This window comes from Chaetura pelagica, unplaced genomic scaffold, assembly GCF_000747805.2.
Source record: "Chaetura pelagica isolate M959 unplaced genomic scaffold, ChaPel_1.0 scaffold405, whole genome shotgun sequence".
Taxonomy (NCBI): Eukaryota; Metazoa; Chordata; class Aves; order Apodiformes; family Apodidae; genus Chaetura; species Chaetura pelagica.
Genome location: NW_009953489.1, coordinates 4171823 through 4189440, shown reverse-complemented (window position 1 = coordinate 4189440; position 17618 = coordinate 4171823). Strand labels below are relative to the sequence as shown.

Sequence of the window (17618 nt, the reverse complement as noted above, 5' to 3'; positions counted from 1 at the left end):
GGTCCAATGTAGAAGCAGCCTAAGCCAGTCCAATTTTTTCCCCTCTAATTCTTAGATTAATTACAAAATAAAGGAGTGCAGTGGTTTGTGTGTGCCAGCTGGGGTTTTCTAGGTCACAGATGATATGGCTAATGCAAGAATGAAGTGCCCAGATGTGCTGCAGAACTGCAGCTGATCACAGTGTGCACCAGGCAGGTGCCATCACTGTCCCACTGTGGGCAGCAGAGCCCACACGGACACACGGGCAGAGCAGCTGTGCTCTCCCTGCCCCACAGCCCCAATTTGTGCTTGGGAAAGTGCCACCAGCACATGACCCCAAACCGAAAGCAGGCTCCATCCCACACAGTCCCACTAGGCAGAACTTTCCCAAGCTCTGCTCTTGGCAACCCCCTGCCTCAGTTTCCCCAAGATGATAGCACAGCTGTTGGGACCTTTGTTTTGGGGTGCAGCGAGCTGGGCGGTGCAGCCGACGCGACCGTGCGTGGCTTGGAGCAGCCAAGGTGGCAGAGGGAGGTGGCCACAAGCTGGCCAGCCACAGGCCACCAGGGTGGCGGGGTGTGCTCAAGGCCCAGCTTGCAGGGACACGGCAGGGTTGCTGTCACACCGTGGCACGCTGAGGGACCTGCTGTTTGCAGAGGGCAGCCAGCAATCGCAACCACCCCCAGAGCCCTGTTTGCTCAGAGTGGAGCAGCACCCTGGCAAGCCCAGCTCGTCTGGGAGATCAGGTCAGCAGCTGCTACTGCTGGGGAAGATATAAGAAAAAAGAAATAAAAAGAAAACCTGTGTCTGGTGCAGCCCCCTCCCGGGGCTGGCCAGGGATGGTAAGGGGCTGGAACCAGCTGCGCTGGCTGTGGCTGGAGTTTTATACTCCTGTTAATGCCTCTGGGAATGCTGCTCCTGGTCTGGTTATGGCACTGGCTGTGCATGGAGAATAAATGCCCATTTATCCCCAGGGTGTCAATCCTTGCCTTGGTGACCAGCCCAGGGGGGAGATTTGGACACAGAGCAGAGGCAGCTGTCGGGGCACCCACCTGGCCCAGGCTGCAACCACCCCCAGGGTTGGATGTCACCAGCTGCCTGTGAGGAGCCAGCCCCAGAGGCAGGACCTTGCATGGCAGCAGATTTTTGCCCTTACCCACTCTTGTAGCCCTGTCTGCTCCAGGCTCTAGTGCTGCATTTTTGCCTTTGGCATCTGCCAGCAATGCCCAACCTGCTGGGGTTGGGCTGATGCTCATCACCTGCAGGAAAGCACCCAGGTACCAAAAACTGGAATTTCATACCTGGTGCATGTTGAAGAGCTTCTCTTTGAACAGCAACCACAGGGAAAGGATTTATCCCAGGCCGGGGTCATTCCCACAGCCCAGACTGAACACTTGGCTGAGCAACACCTTTCCAAATCTGCACCCAAAAGTCAGAGCTCAGCTCATGTCCTGCTTGTCTCAGTAAAACGCCTGCACCAATCACCACAGCCCTGCTCAGCTGACCCTGTGAAAGCTGAAGCAAGAAAGAAGCAGCACTGGGGACCCCAACAGTAGAAAAGAATTAATGTTATTATTAATTAAATTACATGGAAGCTCTGGCATCTCATGTTCCTGCTCTGGGGTGAAACCTCCAGCAATGCCTCAGGTGTATTAGGAGCAACTGTGCGATTTCTGTCATTGCTATGGAAAACACTGCTGCAGGGCCAACTGGGATTCTGAAACATTATACTTGGGAGTGACTAAAAGCCATGGAAAATCATGCTCGCTCTTTCACCCTGCAGTGATTGGGCCCTGGCAGGGAGAGGAGCCCCAGGAAAAGCAGTGGGCAGGAGTGTGGGACAACTGCCTGCACAGCAGCTGCTCTAGGAACAAGGAGAAGGAACTTGAGAGGTGAGTGGTCAGCTTCAGTAGTGCCTTGCTGCAAAGAGCCACGTCTGGCACTGCAGGAAGGATTTCCTCTGAGTTTTGGAGGGGGCACCAACACTTACGGTTCATGGCAGGAACAGGAAAAGATCCATCCTCATGAGCACGTGTCCCCCCTGGACTGACCAAGCCTCCCTTCTGGCCCCAGCACAGCCAAGGGGGCTTTAGTGACAAACTCCACACGAGCTCACCAGCACAATAAAAACTATGGCTGGGAAAAGAAAAAAAACCCTACCAGCAAATTTACACTTTATTTTTTTTTTCCTTTTGGAATTTACTTTGATGTATTGTAACTTAAAAAGGTCTTGAAAAACCACATGCAGAAGGGTTTCTAAGTAGCAGCTAAAGTTTCTATTCAAGCATTACAAGCTATTCCAAATGATTTCCAAATCCCCAGCTATAAACTATTCCAGAAACAAACAGTTTTATCTTTAGACCCCCTCCACCCTACCCCAGTTAGTGCAGTGCAAAGGAAAATCCCAAGGAATTTACATATTATTTTCCAACGTATCCCATTGCAATGTTGAGTGATCTGCAATGACCTAAAATATATATACAATTTTCTCACCATCATAAAAAAACATTTCCCTTTCTTATTCACAGATATATATTGTGGCAAATGGCTGAATAATTACTTACAAACAAAACAATCTTTTTTTTTAAAAAAAAGAGCCACGTCTGGCACTGCAGGAAGGATTTCCTCTGAGTTTTGGAGGGGGCACCAACACTTACGGTTCATGGCAGGAACAGGAAAAGATCCATCCTCATGAGCACGTGTCCCCCCTGGACTGACCAAGCCTCCCTTCTGGCCCCAGCACAGCCAAGGGGGCTTTAGTGACAAACTCCACACGAGCTCACCAGCACAATAAAAACTATGGCTGGAAAAAGAAAAAAACCCTACCAGCAAATTTACACTTTATTTTTTTTTCCTTTTGGAATTTACTTTGATGTATTGTAACTTAAAAAGGTCTTGAAAAACCACATGCAGAAGGGTTTCTAAGTAGCAGCTAAAGTTTCTATTCAAGCATTACAAGCTATTCCAAATGATTTCCAAATCCCCAGCTATAAACTATTCCAGAAACAAACAGTTTTATCTTTAGACCCCCTCCACCCTACCCCAGTTAGTGCAGTGCAAAGGAAAATCCCAAGGAATTTACATATTATTTTCCAACGTATCCCATTGCAATGTTGAGTGATCTGCAATGACCTAAAATATATATACAATTTTCTCACCATCATAAAAAAACATTTCCCTTTCTTATTCACAGATATATATTGTGGCAAATGGCTGAATAATTACTTACAAACAAAACAATCTTTTTTTTTTTAAAAAACGAGTTTCTTACAACAGTAAACACAAGAGGGAGAGCTCTCCAGGGGGAAGGGGGGTTTGGCAGGGCTGGGAGGGGAGCGCAGGGCGCGGCGGAGGTTGGGGATCCCTTTGGGGTTGTGAGGGAGAGATGGTGCCGTGGTCCCCAGGACAGAGTATGTGCTCTTCCAGAGGGGGTGCCCTTCCCACCTTACAAAAAATCAGCCACGTGAGACAGGAGGGTCATGTAAGGCTTTGGGATGTGAGGCATAAGATGAGCTACTGTCAGTTTGTCTCAGGTGTGTGCTCATGTGTCTCACCCACCACATCCACCCACCCTCAGCAGAGCCCCTTGTTTCACACCCAAGAAATATGAGCAGAGCCCCTTGTTTCACACCCAAGGAGCAGGGCATTGCCAGCTGCCCCCTGAGTGTATCCCGAGCTGAGCAGCCAGGGGCTGGCTGGGAAAGGTTAGCACCAAACAGTACCTTGGGCAAGCCCCCAGCCCCCTCTATGTCCCCATCACCTTGCAGAGCAAGACCCCCAAGTGGGCACCTGCGCCAGCCAGGGCTGTCACTGAGAAAACATTTAATTTCCAAGTTAAAATCTTTCCCTTAAAAGCCTCAAACTCTTCAATTTATTATCCCGAGCAGGGCACTGCTGCAGCAAGGCTTTGGATGCAGCCGTGGTACCCCAGTGCCAGGGACCGAGGGCATCACCTGCCCAAGGCTGGTACCTCCCAGACTTTTGCCAGCACAATGCCAAGAGCCCACCCCAGGAACATGGTGCCCCATGGCAGGATCACCGCAAATCCCAGGGGAATAACGTCAGGTGCACAGAAGCACCAGCTGGAGGCATCTCCTGGGGCTCAGATATTGGAAAGAGGGAAGTTGTTCCCTGTCACACACCCACACACGTATTTGTATTTTCATTTGGAAGGAAATTCTGGAGCTGGAGAGCAAAACCAGTGCCCAGAAGAAGACAATGGCCAGGATTCCCACCTGGCAGCTCTGCCTACCCACCACTTTGGGAAAGAACAGACTTGAATGGACAGTGCTCAGGACACAGCAGCAATGCCCAGACCGATAGACCTTTACTTGACAGCAGCACCAGCCTGTGGGAGGAAGAGAGGAGGCAACGCTGACAGCCCCCAAAAGTGCACACAGCAGGGGAGGAAGAGATGCTTTCACAACTTGGGGACAGAAATCAGGAGTTGATATCATAGCCCTTGTTCAGGTGGGTTTGCTCCCACCAGCTCAGTGAGGTGGGATGCGTCATGGCTGCAAGAAAAATCATCCTGGCTCAGGGGAGCAGGGAGCAGGGCAGGACAGACCCACGGATGCACGCTCCTCTCCACACCTCTGCATGCACCTGCTGCCTTGGTAGCCTCCAAAACCCTTGTGTGGCAAAGCACATCTCCAGTCCTGCAACATGCTGAGATCTCCTGCTCACCAGTGGGACCAGTCTGCACCCAGGGCTGCTGCCTCCACCTACATCAAGGCCAATGGGACCAAAGGTGGTTGGAAAGAAAACAGGCTTGGGATGCCAAAGCGGCTCCTTCCCCTCCTGGCTGACCTGGAGATCCACTTCCAGCCTGTATCTGATGGTCAAAATGGACTCCTGGTTTCACAGCTGGCATCCTTCAGAGATGATTTACAGCTCTCTCCTTGTCCCAGGTGGGGTGTCCCCACTCTGTGCCCTTGCCCCTGCTGCAGCCTGGTGCTGCCAGGGAGACTGCCCAAATCCTGACCCAGGGAGCCCACCCGAGCAGCACGGCAGGGGCCAGAGTCATCTGAATCGCTCCCTCCCCTTAGGAACCCCCAAATTCTCACCTTGCCACACCTGGGCACCAGCCCAGGCACAAACCTTCATCCTCACCCTCCCACCACCATCACCACGGTGGTTTTTAAAACACCTTTACTGAACGGGGTTCGACCCCATCCTCTGGTGGGCACCGCGCAGAGTCTCTCAGCTCTGTCCATGCAGGGGAGCGCAGCTTTCCCGGGGCTCTTCTGCAGCTGCTACACGAATGTTGTCCCACAGACCATCCACCTTCTACTGACGTGGGAGGAGCGGGGCCCTGGGTGGCCCCAGTGGGCACACACACACACTGTACAGAGGAACGGGTTGCTAAAGTCCACGGGAACAGTCCTGGGAGGCGAGGACAAGTGTGCCCGGTCTGCAGCAGCTCGCTCTGGGCGCTCGGCGACTTTCCAGCAGGCACCCCTGCTGTCACTGCACCCCCTCCTCTTCCACATACGTTGAGGGAAACCAGCCAACCTGTTGGGGAAGGGGAGAGGTGAGCTGGAGTTTACCTCTTGTCCTGTCACCAGGACTATTCCCTCCCCACCATGCACGATTCCCAAGAAACCATTTGTACAGCCTTGGATGCACCCACATCCCGATGGACGGCGGCAGGGAGGTGGTACAGCTGTTACCCTGATTTGGGATGGAGCTAGGAACTATATATTGCTTTGGACACATGGGTCACCTGCAATATGTAAGGGATCAGAGCATGAATCAGAGAGTAACAGAATCACAAACTGATTTGAATTGGAAGGGACCTTAAAGTTTATCTAGTTCCAAGCCCACTGCTTGGAAAGAGAAAGACAGAGTGGGATGTGTTCCCCTGCCTTCTCTTGTCCTGACAGCAGGCTGGGCAGACTGAGAGCAGGGAGGACTGTGTGGTGCAGAAATGAGGTGGGACATCATCCAGATGCACTCACCCTTCCGTTGGTTTCCCCCTTCCACCATCCCTGGTCCCCACCAATCCTGCTGTAGATCTTCACCACGTCGCCCTCTCGCAGCGAGAGCTCCCGCATGTCCCGCGCCGCGAAGTTGTATCGTGCCACCGCCGTCCCTATGACCCGTGGGGTGAACACTGCCAGGGGACAAAGCAGAGGGAGTTGGGAGCTGCCCTGACACATGGCACTGGCCAAAGCCTGGGGAAAGCTTGGTGAGGTTCAACCTGGGTTCTCCACCACGGCACTGGCTCCCATTGCCATGTCCCAACATGGGTATCTCAGATGGCAGGGCTGGCCTCACGCAAATTGCTCAGCCCTGTAGAGACTGGGTTGGTCTGGGTTATACTGGATTTCTGCTGGGTTTTAAAGAGCTTAGTGGGTTTGGGAAGCCCCTCTCTGCTGACCAGAAGAGTCCAGAAAGGACCTAGTGGGGATTGCTGGGCTTAGGGGCACTTATGAGAAGGGAAGGAGGGGGTGAAAGAAAAGATTTCATAGAAATACCTGAGCATTAACAATGAAATCATGGAAAATATCTGTTGCACCATCAATATTGCGTCTGGCTGCAGCACAGCTCCCAACATCTGATGGAACTACCTTGTCAAAAGGAGACTTGACAAATTAGCTTGTATTTAAACTATGAAAAATTGAGCTATTTGGATTCGATTCTCCCAGAAATGCTGAGCAAAACCTTTATGTTTTGCCATGAGGAGGAATAAGCTGCTAACTTGGTGTCCTCCCCACTCCTGTCCTTGCCTGGGAGCATCCAGGGCCCTTGGAATCTTGGTCCCACTACAGACCAAAAGGTGCAACAGCACATTGCAAAGCCAGCAGCTTGTGACAGAAAGCATGGCCCTGTGAGCCTTCCTGGGATCCAGCCTCTGGCAGCACCAACACGGCCTCAGCACCAAGGATCTCCGTCACTTCAGGCAGGGGATGCTGGGGGAGGCACAAAAGGAACAGCAGCCAGAAGGGAAAGGCAGGAGCAGTGCTCAGCTTCCCGTTCTGGGAAAAGGGAAGGAGGGCAGGAGAGCAACAGTGGGAAAGATGGGATGGGCAGAAGAGGAGGAATATGCACCTTCTCTGAAATTTGGAAAAAAAAAAAAAAAAAAAAAAAAAAAAAAAAAAAAAATAAAAATTTCACCCCCCCCCCTACCCTAGCTCAGCTTCCCGTTCTGGGAAAAGGGAAGGAGGGCAGGAGAGCAACAGTGGGAAAGATGGGATGGGCAGAAGAGGAGGAATATGCACCTTCTCTGAAATTTGGAAAAAAAAAAAAAAAAAAAGGAAAACAAAGAAGAAAAAATTAAATTTCACCCCCCCCCCCCTACCCTAAAGGGCCATCGTGTTTCTATGACACTGCCCTTTTTGCTCCTGGACTCCTGAGGATTAATTTCAATTTTAAAAGTTTGCAAACCAAGGTTGAACTAAGTTTGAGGAAAAGCTTTGCCCAGGTTTTCAGCTCTGGGGATGGAAGGAGATGAGGATGGTGATGGAGACAGTCCAGACACACAACGGGCGGTCCCTGGACGGCTCGTCCAGCCTCACCAGGCAGCCAGGCCAGGGAATGGAGTGAGAAACCAGGCAGCTTTGAACTTTTTCATCAGGGTCTTGCTCAGAGCCCACTGCTGCACACATTACTTCCTGCAATATGAAGTTAAAGGATCCCAGATTCCTAGAATTATGCTCCACAGTTAAGCATTCTTCCCAAAGACAGCACATGTGGCTTTGCCAATGATTTGACCTGCTCAGCCTAATGAAAATGCTGAAAGGTAAAAGCTTATAAGGTAAAAGCTTAAGTGGGAAGACATAAGCTGGCTTGGGTCTGCTCTGATCCCTGCCAAGCAGACACCAGGCTGTAACACACTTCAATCAATGGGGTCCAAAGGCCAGAGCACCACTGCACTCCCTGCAGGGAGGCTGAGCCACAGAACATGTTTCACAGGGCAGGTTCCACTTGCTGTCTCCTCAGCAAGGGGCTCCTGAGCAGCCTCAGATACCAGAGCTCAAAACCCACTGGACATTGAGATGTTCTCCTTGTAGAGCAAGGAGGAACAGTCTGGAAGATGGTGTGATGCCAATGCTGGTTTGGTGAAACACAAAGGCTAAACAGGTTGAGCTTGAAGTACATCATGAGATCCCAAAGTGCTAGATTCACTTTTTCACCAATTTTAACCCCCTTTTCTCAAATAGTGACAACTCCATCTCCATGCCTTGATTTTAGGGAGAGGGGGGAGTGTGTTTTGCTTCCAGCCATGGTTAATTAATTTATTTCCAGGGCAGCACTGGGGACCCCCTGGACTGCCTGCAGGTGGCAGGGGGGACCCTGCAGGTCCCACTGGTGATGGCTTTCAAGCTGGGGATACTGCAGCCTGGGGAAGGCAGCAAGTCTCTCTGGCACTGGTACCTGACCAGAAGGGACTGGAGGAGCTCTGAGAAGAAAAGTTGAGGCCCTGAGGACTGAGAAAAGAAAAGTTGTAGGAAGCACAGGAGGCTGCAAAGAGGTTAGAGAGAAACAGAAAGAGGCAAAACACGCATTAAAAGGGAAATTAAAAAAAATTAATATTGTAATGCACAATGCTCTAAAAGCTGACAGAAAAATACAGGGCAAAGCATGCAGAAGGTCTTCTGGGGGTGGCTCAGAGCTGGGACAGCTGGCAGCAGGTCTGTCCACAGCCCTGCAGTCAGTCATGCTGGGGTTGTATTTTATTGGAGACAACATTTAATCAACTTCTAAAACCCACCTTCCTTTGGTATTCTTCTTAAAATATAACATGGAAAACTTCTTTTACAAAATGCATTTTTCCCCACACAAGTTTTTCTGCACTCAGGCTTTTAGATAAAATGCAGCATTTTGCACTAATGCACATTTTTCCTTCCGTTTGGTTTGATTTTTTTCTTGTTCTTTGAGGCACAGACTTACCATTCTCCCATCATCTCCACTAAAGGAGTCTCACGGGAATTCAAACCATCACAGGTGACACTGGAACTGGATCCATTAAATCCCATGCACAAAAGCTGATGTTGGCTAGACCCCCCAGCCCCTGTCACCTCCTGTGAGAGCTGCCCTCAAAATGCCACCAGCTGAGCAGGAAACTAATCTGGAAATTGAAGGGGCTTAGGCCCTACAGCAAAGCTATAAATCCCCTTGTCTAGAGGGTGCTCCTACACCTCATGAAAGGCTGAGATTTCCCATCAGGGGTTTAAAGGTGCCAGCTCGTGTGGCTGAGCTGGGCTTTACCTGGAGAGCGGGTGAAGGTCCTGGAGGTAGAGCGCTCCCGAGACTTATAGGGGTACTTCAGTGTCGTGTCCAGCTGCTTGAAGCTCTCCTTCAGAGAGTGGCTCTGGTAGTACTCAACCAGCTCCTGGGGAAGGATGGAGAGGAACCCAGCTGTCTCTACTGTCCTCTGCATGCCTTGCAGGGATGGTGTACACCCCCAAAAGGGCTGAAGAAACCTACCAGCAAGCTTTCGAACTTCTTAGCTTCTGTGATGTGAATCCAGTTGTCCTTCTCCACCACCTTGATGTGCTTCACCTCCTCATTGAACCTGCAAATGGTTGCAAAGGCAGTCAAGAAAATGCAGCTACGTGCTCCAGCCCTGTCTCCATGTGTGAGTAGCACTAAATGACTAAATGACTCAATTCTTACTCACTTAATACTGATGGCGAACCGCTCGGCCTCAGCCGGCCGCTCCCGGATCAAGTAGGTGCCACTGGCGTGGGACTTGAGCAGGTTGTCTGTCTGCTGCCGTTCCATGTTCCCTGCAAACCTGAGCCAAGAGCTTAATCAACTGGTTTAACTAAAAATTAACTTGTATCTTTAAAACAGGCATGTTTTAGACCAAAAAAAATACATCTTTTTTTAAAGGCATCAAGGGTGGACAAGTAGAGAAACAGGTCTCATCCAAAACTTCATATGCAGAAAGGGAAGTGCTGAGAGACACAGAAGAAGCTGCTCAGCCACTGAACAGAGAGGATGAGTGATGCAGAGTGCAGCCTCTTCCCTTTTAAGGCCCTTGAGTTTCCAGGGCACCCAGAAAACTCCACTAACTGGGAAGTGGATCCCAGGTGAGTAAGGCTTCAGCGAGAGCTGGGGAGTGGGGATAATTTGGACTCATCAATTTGCAAACCTGGATGGAGCTGGATGGGAGGAGAAGGAGGCAAGGCAAGCACAGCCTCTCCCACCAAGGCAAGAATTACTTCCATCCTCCCAAAATGGTTTTCTGGGCACAGAAAACGGGAAGAGGAACCAGCACCTCTGGCTGTGCCCCTGAGGCAGGGCGACTCACCACGGGTACGCCGTGTAGTCGATCTCCCGGGAGGGCGGCCGGCTGTTGGGAGGCTGCAAAGAGACCATCACACTGCTTAGTGCTGCTGAGCCAGTGGAGCACCAGGCTCCAAACCATGGCCCTGTGCTCCTCACCACAGCAGGGTTTTTTTTTTGTCTGCCAAGCTGCCTCCAAATGACTGGCTTCGGCAGAGGAGGGCAGTGTTGTAGCTGAGCATTTCTCTCGGCTGTATGAGCACACTGCAGGTTATTTACCTAAGTGGCTTTAAATTGGGAGGCAGGTGACAGCAGCACAACACTTAGTTTAAAACTAAAACAAACAAACAAACAAGCAGTGCAGTTTCCCTGCACGGTGACTGATCTCAAGTGCTCTGCTCCTAAGTCAGCCCTGCAAAGGAGGGATGGGGTCTGGACCTGGTCATGCCAACCTCAGCCGTTCATATGAGGCCAAGACCAACCTGACCAGATATTTGCCACCATGGTATGATGGACCTACTTCCTTGCTAATTTGACCACAGCAACCGGTCTCGTTCAAGGTCCAGGGACTCACTGGAAGGGCCAAGGTCTCAAGCAGAAGGCTGAGCAGAACAACAGGCACTGCTGGAGCAGCACCTCCTGCGACAGCCCCCAGCGCCCACCCTGGTGATCCCAGCTCCATCTCCTCTTTGGCACTTACCCTGGCATCAACGGGGCAGGGCTTTACTGACGAGCTGGGAAAATAACCTGACTTCTTTGTCTGCAGCAACCGGCCCTGCAAAGGCAAAGGTCTCTGAGCATCAGAGCAGGACACACATCAGGGAACAACATTTTTGCCATGTGGGGATGGGGACAGTCACTGCTCCTGGGCTCTGGGAAAGCCCACAAATAAAAGGGACGAGGCACTGGTTTGGAAACTTCCTGGGAATTTCTCAAGGGGAAACACTCTCACCTCCCACCATGGTGAGTCAGGGTCCCCCCTCAGTAGCTCGATTACATCCCCAATTTGAAACGTCAGCACTGGCTTCCCAGGAGGGGCTGGATTGCCGTGGTAATTCTGAACCGCCACCATTTTAGGACCTGGGAGAGAAGCAAAACAGTTTCATCATCCAGTCCCTGCTAAGAAAAGACAAAATAAAATACCCCCCTGAAGCCTGTTGTTCCTTATCCTGTGAAGCACAAGTCTAAGGCACTAGCCAGCAGGATTTTCGGGCAGAAAGTGTGAAAGCAGAAAGGAACAGTGCCCACAGAGAGCAGCCTCAGCTCCTGCAGTTACATGGATGGCTGAGTTCCCTGAGCAAAAATAAACTCATGAAGGTCTGAGCCAAGCTGAAGCTCCAGCTCCCAGCCCTGCACCTGGACTTGAACCTCACTGTGGCAGATGGGCTCTCGTGAGGTGATGCCCAGACGACACCAAACCCCGCCGGGTTCAGTGGTGACACCCACGATTGCCAGCAGGACCAGAAAACACTTGGCTGCCAGCTGGACCTGGGACCCAAATGCCCCTGCAACTTGCAGTCAAAGTCCAGATGTCTCACTGACAACTAACTGCACGTTAAATAAGCTTCTCCAGCTGCACCAAAACCACAATGTTTATCTTCAAAAATGCGTCCCCACCTCTGCCCCTCCCCAGCCAGAGCACTCTCTGCTTTCTTTTTTTAACCACCAATTTGTTTCAAGTTTCTTTTTGCCAAGTTTGGCCTTCATTTCATCAGAAGAAGCACAAAAACAAATTGTTCCTTCTCCTTCAAGCCAAAGCACGGGCAGGGCAGGCCCAGCACTGTGTCTAGGTTAGTTTTAAGCAAAGGAAAACTAGGAAAGAAAAAAAATGTGGTAACCGTGGTGACTACTGGCCCATCAGAGAGCAGTGCCTGGAGCTGCACATCCCTGCTGCACACTGGACACCTACCAGCAGGAGGATGCTCCCCATCACCAACAAATCTCCCTGCCACGACACATTTGGTCTGCTTTGAAGGATGATCTGGCACAAGGAAACTTGCTAGGCTCTCCTCGGTTACTGGTGTGACCTGCAGAAGCTCCACCTCCCCAGAAGAGCAGCCACGGGGCACAAATGCACCCAAAAAAATGACATGGTGTTGGTGGCTGAGCCCAGGGATCAGCTGGGTCTTCCAGCAGGAGACCTGACCTGCTGCTTTGGGAAGCAGGGAGAGGAGAAACCTCCACACCCTATTGCTTGCTGTACAGGTGGCACAGGACCCTTCTGCAGCTACTAATGCTCCTTTCTGGTTTTGGAAGGATCTTCCCCCTCACATCTGCCCAATGCTGCAGCCACAATCCAGACACCATCTCTACTTGCCCTCCTGTGATACAATGATGCCCTTACCAGGTCCAGCACTCAGCAAGTCCTGCAAAGAGAAGAAAAAGTCTCCATGAGAACATGGCAGTCTAAGCTCTCTCCATAAGCACCTGCCCGAAGCCACCAGGACAAGAAACCCCCTCCCAAAACCTCCCTGGCACCTGCTGGGAGCCAGTGCTCACCCCAGCTGAGTGCTGGCACCTCCCAAGGGCCATGGTGCCACCCAGAGCACGCCAGCTTTAGGCTGGAGGAGAGGCCATCCATCTCCAGTCCTGCCCTCCATGTTACTGGGAACCCTCTAGGACCAGTGCCAGCTCTTCCCAGGAGCTGCCCACACCTGGACAGGGGTACAGGCTCTGCCCAAGGCAGAGTGGGATGGAGGGAAAGGGCCAAACAACGCACCTGGTCTGCTGAAGAACCTGCAAGAGAAATGTTGAAATAAGTGGTTAACTTAACAGGTAACAAACCCCATTTTCTGTTTCTCTTGGTGCTGTGGGGATCAATAAAGCAATATAAGCATGTGAACTTGGAGCAAGCACAAAGCAGTCTCATCACTGCACTGGGTGGCCAAGACCCAGGGAGGGATCAGAGCCAGACAAGGACATTTTCTCACTTTCACAAAGTTCTGTCATTTTCTTTCCACCTGCCCTGACCCTCTGACATACATGGGATCCAGCTCTTTGGCTTGAGGGGGTTTCAGTTTGCTTCTTGGTTGTTTTTTTTAAACCACCAGCCCTTGTGAATTACAGCCTTGGGAGGTGGGTTTTGTTATGAATGAACAACCACGAGACCTTTACAGCAAATTTTTCAGGCCATTCATGTGCATTCACCTCCCTGGCACAAGCCACTAGCGACATGAAATAACTCACCCATCTTACAGGGAGGAATGATCTCCAAGCACTCCTTATGAGCACCAGCTCCACATTTGGGGCAGAGATAGCCCTGGTAGAAGGTTCCTCTGTGCAAAAAGAAAAAAAAAATAAAAAGGGGGAGTAAAAAAATCCTAATTCAGCTTCAGCCTTGAGATTTTTCTCTCTGTTTTGCTGCAGAAAAGCTGGAAGGATGGTGCTCACCTCAGGAACATCCTGCAGGCTTTGCAGTTGGTTGTCTTTTCAAATGTGTACATCTGAAAGTTATGGTGATTGGCATTGGCTTTCTCTGGCCTTATGTTGGACCTAAGGGAAAGGACCAGGGGGTTATCAACCTCTCCCTATGATCCACCCTGCACCCATGACCTGTCCCAGCAGCTGCTGTTTGCATGTCAGTTACACTCTGGAAACCACATGGACAGATAAGAAATCCAGTGTGAAAGCAGATTCAGGGCTTGACTCTGCAGAGAGAAGATTTTGGCCATCAACCTCCCCCAGGGACAACCTTCATGTATTTGGCCCTTGCCTGAGTCAATCACCAGCCCAGAGCCACCAGCAAGGGACCAAGCCCTGCTGTGCTCAGGACCAGCTCCCTGCAGCAGCAGTTCCTTCTTCTGCAACACCTTTGATACTTCCCACGTAGCCTGAAACCAAAGCAAGGTGTCATCTCTGAGATGCACCACCTACACCCTAGTATAGACACTCAGGGTAGATGTTTTCATGCTGGACTCAAGCTCCCTTTGCACAGGAACCCATCCAGCAAGCCTCCCCATCACAGGTCTTGCTATTGGAGCTGGTCTCCAGTGACCTGCTGGTCCAAAATACTGCCCCTCTGTGCTTGGTGACTCCGTGCCAGAGCAGCCACATTTTGCTCACATTGCCATTTCAAACTGCTCCATCCATTTCCTCTTCATTTCTTCTGTCTTGCAGAAGAACTGGAAGCCCTGTTTCCCCTGAAGGTGAATTAGGTAGAACCCGTACGACCACTGCAAGAGAAACAGAGAGAGCTGATGGGGTCACTGTTCCTCCAACACCCCAGCAGCAAAACACACCACACTTTTAACTCAGGCATCTTAATAACTGTTCTCAGTGCCTGTCCCTGCTTCCAAGGGATTGCTGAACCCTTGCAAAGATACCAGGAGGGAAGGTGGAAGAGAAGCTCCATAGCACATCACAACTAATGATGCCTGAATCAGCTGGGCACTGTGCACGAGGGCCAAATAGGATTTTATGGTGGCAGATGAGAGAACCCTGAGTTTTCTGCTCCAGTGGATCCTCCCCAGCCATTATATCTCTCCCTGACAGCCCAGGAGGAACATCTGACCTGCCCACTGCACATATGCTCTGCCTGTCTCATTACAACATTGCACAGAAAACACAAGAGGAAATGGTGTGCTTTGCTTACCATTTTTCCATGAGACTAGAAAGCATAGGAGAGCAAAGTGGAAATATATTTCATTAAAACACAAAGCTAGCAGCATTTCTTCAGCATCCAAGTAGTATAATTGGCTATTCTTACCCAAATGTCACTTATTCCCTCTGTACAACACTTCTTCCCATGTGAGTGGATTAAGCTGACAGGTCTCCGCTACACTGAGAGCTGGGAGGTTTTCCTTCATGGTTGCAGACTAAGCCCCAAACCACCAGCAAAATGATGTTCCTTCAGTGGCAGCCATGCTCCAAGTGCCAATTTTGGCAGGTTGGTCAGCAACACTCCCACTGCCTTTCCAGGCTCCTCCACCCTGGGACTCATGGGAGTGAGAGCATCTGGATGGACCTTCCCTCCCTGTCCTCCTCTCTGCCCCATCTGATGTTTGCTCCTGCCCATCCCTCGTTGCCAGCAGGCCAGAAAGCAGGGAGCAGCTTTCTCTCTCCTAACTCAAATCATCCCATCTTCTCCAGGGCTGTTTTGCAAGGACAGAGGTCAAGGACCAAGCCCAGCCCACATTAATAAACATTTCCCAGCTCTCTGTAAGGCTGCCCTGAAAGCAGAGCATTTATTTTCCAGCTTCTGGCAAGTTCCGTTTCTATTTTAGAAAGCTAAGGGGAATGTACTACCCAAGACTGTCCCAAACAGCTCCAAAATGCCCTCCAACAGAGCTAATCCCTGGTCCACTTACCTTCTTAATGTCCTTATTGTTCATAGGGTCATCAGTCATCTTGTGGAAGAGCAGCTCAATAATTTCTTTCAGCTCATAATTGTATCCTTTCCTTTTGCAGACAATCACCACTTTATCAAATAAAAATAAATACCTGCCCAAAACAAGCAAATAAATAAGCAACCCCAGTCAAACATCTCCTTAAGGTCCTCATTTGAGGGGTAAGTACTTGGAAAGCTCTGCAGAGCTTCCCAGCTGGTGCAGCAAGATGCTCTAACCCTGCTATAACTTCACATGGATTATTTCTGTCCATATAAATTTAGGTATTCACCAAAGAAACAAGCACGAAGGGAACTGCCAAACAAAGGGAAAACTTCATTTAGTTTGGGAAAACTTCTGAGTGCTGCTGCTCACTCACCTGTCCTGCTTGGTGTGGTTGACTATGGAGCGGACCTTCAGCTCACCGTCGATCTTCGGCCTCCCAAACTCCTCCAGCTTCACTTGCTGCAGAAAGCAAAGCAGGGCTGAGAGCTGCAGCCAGGGCTGGGATGATGCTTTGGAGACTGAAACCCAAACCTGCCCAAACTGCAGGGTGTGCTGGGGGCAACCCCAGCCCCACCTCCAGCTGCAGAAGCTCCTGGGAGCCCATGCAGGAATGTGGCCCTGGCACCAGGAATGGGACCACAGGAGATCCCTGGAGCTCCAGCACCAGCATCCCAGGGCAAGGCTCAGGAGTCAAAGCATTTTTCTAAGAGTTGGGATCCAGAAAGGAAATCCCCCTCAAAATACTCTATTTCCAAACCAGAACCAGGGATATTTTTGTTTTGATTTTTTTAAGTTTTGATTCCCATCCTGAACCAAGATTGGAGATTTTGGGGAGGCTGGAACCCAACCCAAGGTTTTGGCCAGTTTCTCTTTCAGTTCCAAAGCCCTTTCAAACACTGCACAGTGCAGCACAGCCATGGGGAATTAATCCCCTTGCACAGTTCTTAGAGGGAAAAAATTGCTGTGAAGCATCATTGCTGCTCAAGAAAAATAACCACCAATTTAAAGTTCATTGTTTTCAAACTAAGTCAAGGTTAAACCCCCAAAATGCAGCACAGGGAAGCCCTCAGGGTGGACAGCCCCAGAACCTCCCTCCATCAGCCCTTTTGGAGCATCCCAGGTGTCAGCCCCCAAATTGCATGACCCCAGTGTCATGGAGCAGGGCAGCCCTGCCCTCCCAGATGGGAGGCAAAATGGCAAATGGAGGGAAAAGCTGGTTAGCTGGAAGCTCTGCCACTGAACACTAAATGAATGGGCTGCTAAAGTGAGTGATGGGTTGCACGGGGTGGGCTGATGCACAGTATTGGGACCAAGTGTTTGACACCTCTGGAGTTTGGGGGATGAGATTCTCCTAAAAGTATCTGTCTGAGATTTTGGGGAGTAGGTGCATGTTACATGTGCCCTTCTCCTCTGAACGGGCCTTGGGACACATCTAGTGCAAGAACATTCAAGTTAACCTCTCTGTCCTCTTAACAGCAAAAGAAAATCCACTTTAAATAGCAGACAGGTCATTAAATAGCAGATCTGGGGAATCCTTGCATCCCCCCTTCACTAATAACATGAGAAAAAAGTTAGAGAAACAATTTCAGGATAAAACCACCACCAAAAGCCACCCCCCCAATCCCAGCCAAATGGCCTTGCAATGTAGCAACTGCTTCTGCACTGTCAGCAAAACCAGTCACTGATCAGGTGTCCAAACACACACAGATCTTTCCTGGGTAGCACATCAGATTCAGTAGCAATTGCACAGAAAAAACAAGTATGTTCCCAACAGTCCAATTAAAGTTGGAAGCAAGAGGGTTTTCCAACTCACCAAATTTTCTATAGAGCTCTGGAATTCACTTATTTTCTTTAAAGTCTCTTTATCCCTCTTTACTTCATTTATGTACATAGCCAAGTCCTTAAAAGAAAAGAAAAAAACAAACAAAAAAATGACAGCAGAAGTGAATATTGAGTTTTATTTTCTAGATGAAACGAGTACCTTACCAAAGCAGCAAACACACAGCCTTGGCTCCCTGAAGCCACACCCCCCTCTGCTCCCAGCCAGACCAGGATTCACCCAGGACACCCTGA

At 50.3% G+C, this 17618-nt stretch overlaps 2 protein-coding genes across 2 annotated transcripts in view; both read right to left on the bottom strand.

The window, feature by feature from the left end:
- The window catches only part of SARDH (sarcosine dehydrogenase), a 29214-nt gene extending 24109 nt beyond the window's left edge, over positions 1 to 5105 (bottom strand). Inside the window, exons 1-2 of the mRNA XM_009998964.1 lie at positions 5092 to 5105; positions 4297 to 4327 (exon numbers count right to left, since the gene is read on the bottom strand). Of these exons, the coding sequence (XP_009997266.1) occupies positions 4297 to 4327; positions 5092 to 5105 (45 nt within the window). The remainder of the gene's footprint in view (positions 1 to 4296; positions 4328 to 5091) is intronic.
- Positions 5106 to 5445: 340 nt separating this feature from the next.
- VAV2 (vav 2 guanine nucleotide exchange factor) overlaps positions 5446 to 17618 on the bottom strand; it is a 98306-nt gene continuing 86133 nt past the window's right edge. Inside the window, exons 12-27 of the mRNA XM_009998963.1 lie at positions 17359 to 17445; positions 15919 to 16004; positions 15522 to 15654; positions 14278 to 14387; positions 13606 to 13707; positions 13402 to 13490; positions 12935 to 12951; positions 12560 to 12581; positions 11168 to 11295; positions 10916 to 10990; positions 10241 to 10293; positions 9605 to 9721; positions 9412 to 9499; positions 9193 to 9316; positions 5940 to 6094; positions 5446 to 5493 (exon numbers count right to left, since the gene is read on the bottom strand). Of these exons, the coding sequence (XP_009997265.1) occupies positions 5446 to 5493; positions 5940 to 6094; positions 9193 to 9316; positions 9412 to 9499; positions 9605 to 9721; positions 10241 to 10293; positions 10916 to 10990; positions 11168 to 11295; positions 12560 to 12581; positions 12935 to 12951; positions 13402 to 13490; positions 13606 to 13707; positions 14278 to 14387; positions 15522 to 15654; positions 15919 to 16004; positions 17359 to 17445 (1434 nt within the window). The remainder of the gene's footprint in view (positions 5494 to 5939; positions 6095 to 9192; positions 9317 to 9411; positions 9500 to 9604; positions 9722 to 10240; positions 10294 to 10915; positions 10991 to 11167; positions 11296 to 12559; positions 12582 to 12934; positions 12952 to 13401; positions 13491 to 13605; positions 13708 to 14277; positions 14388 to 15521; positions 15655 to 15918; positions 16005 to 17358; positions 17446 to 17618) is intronic.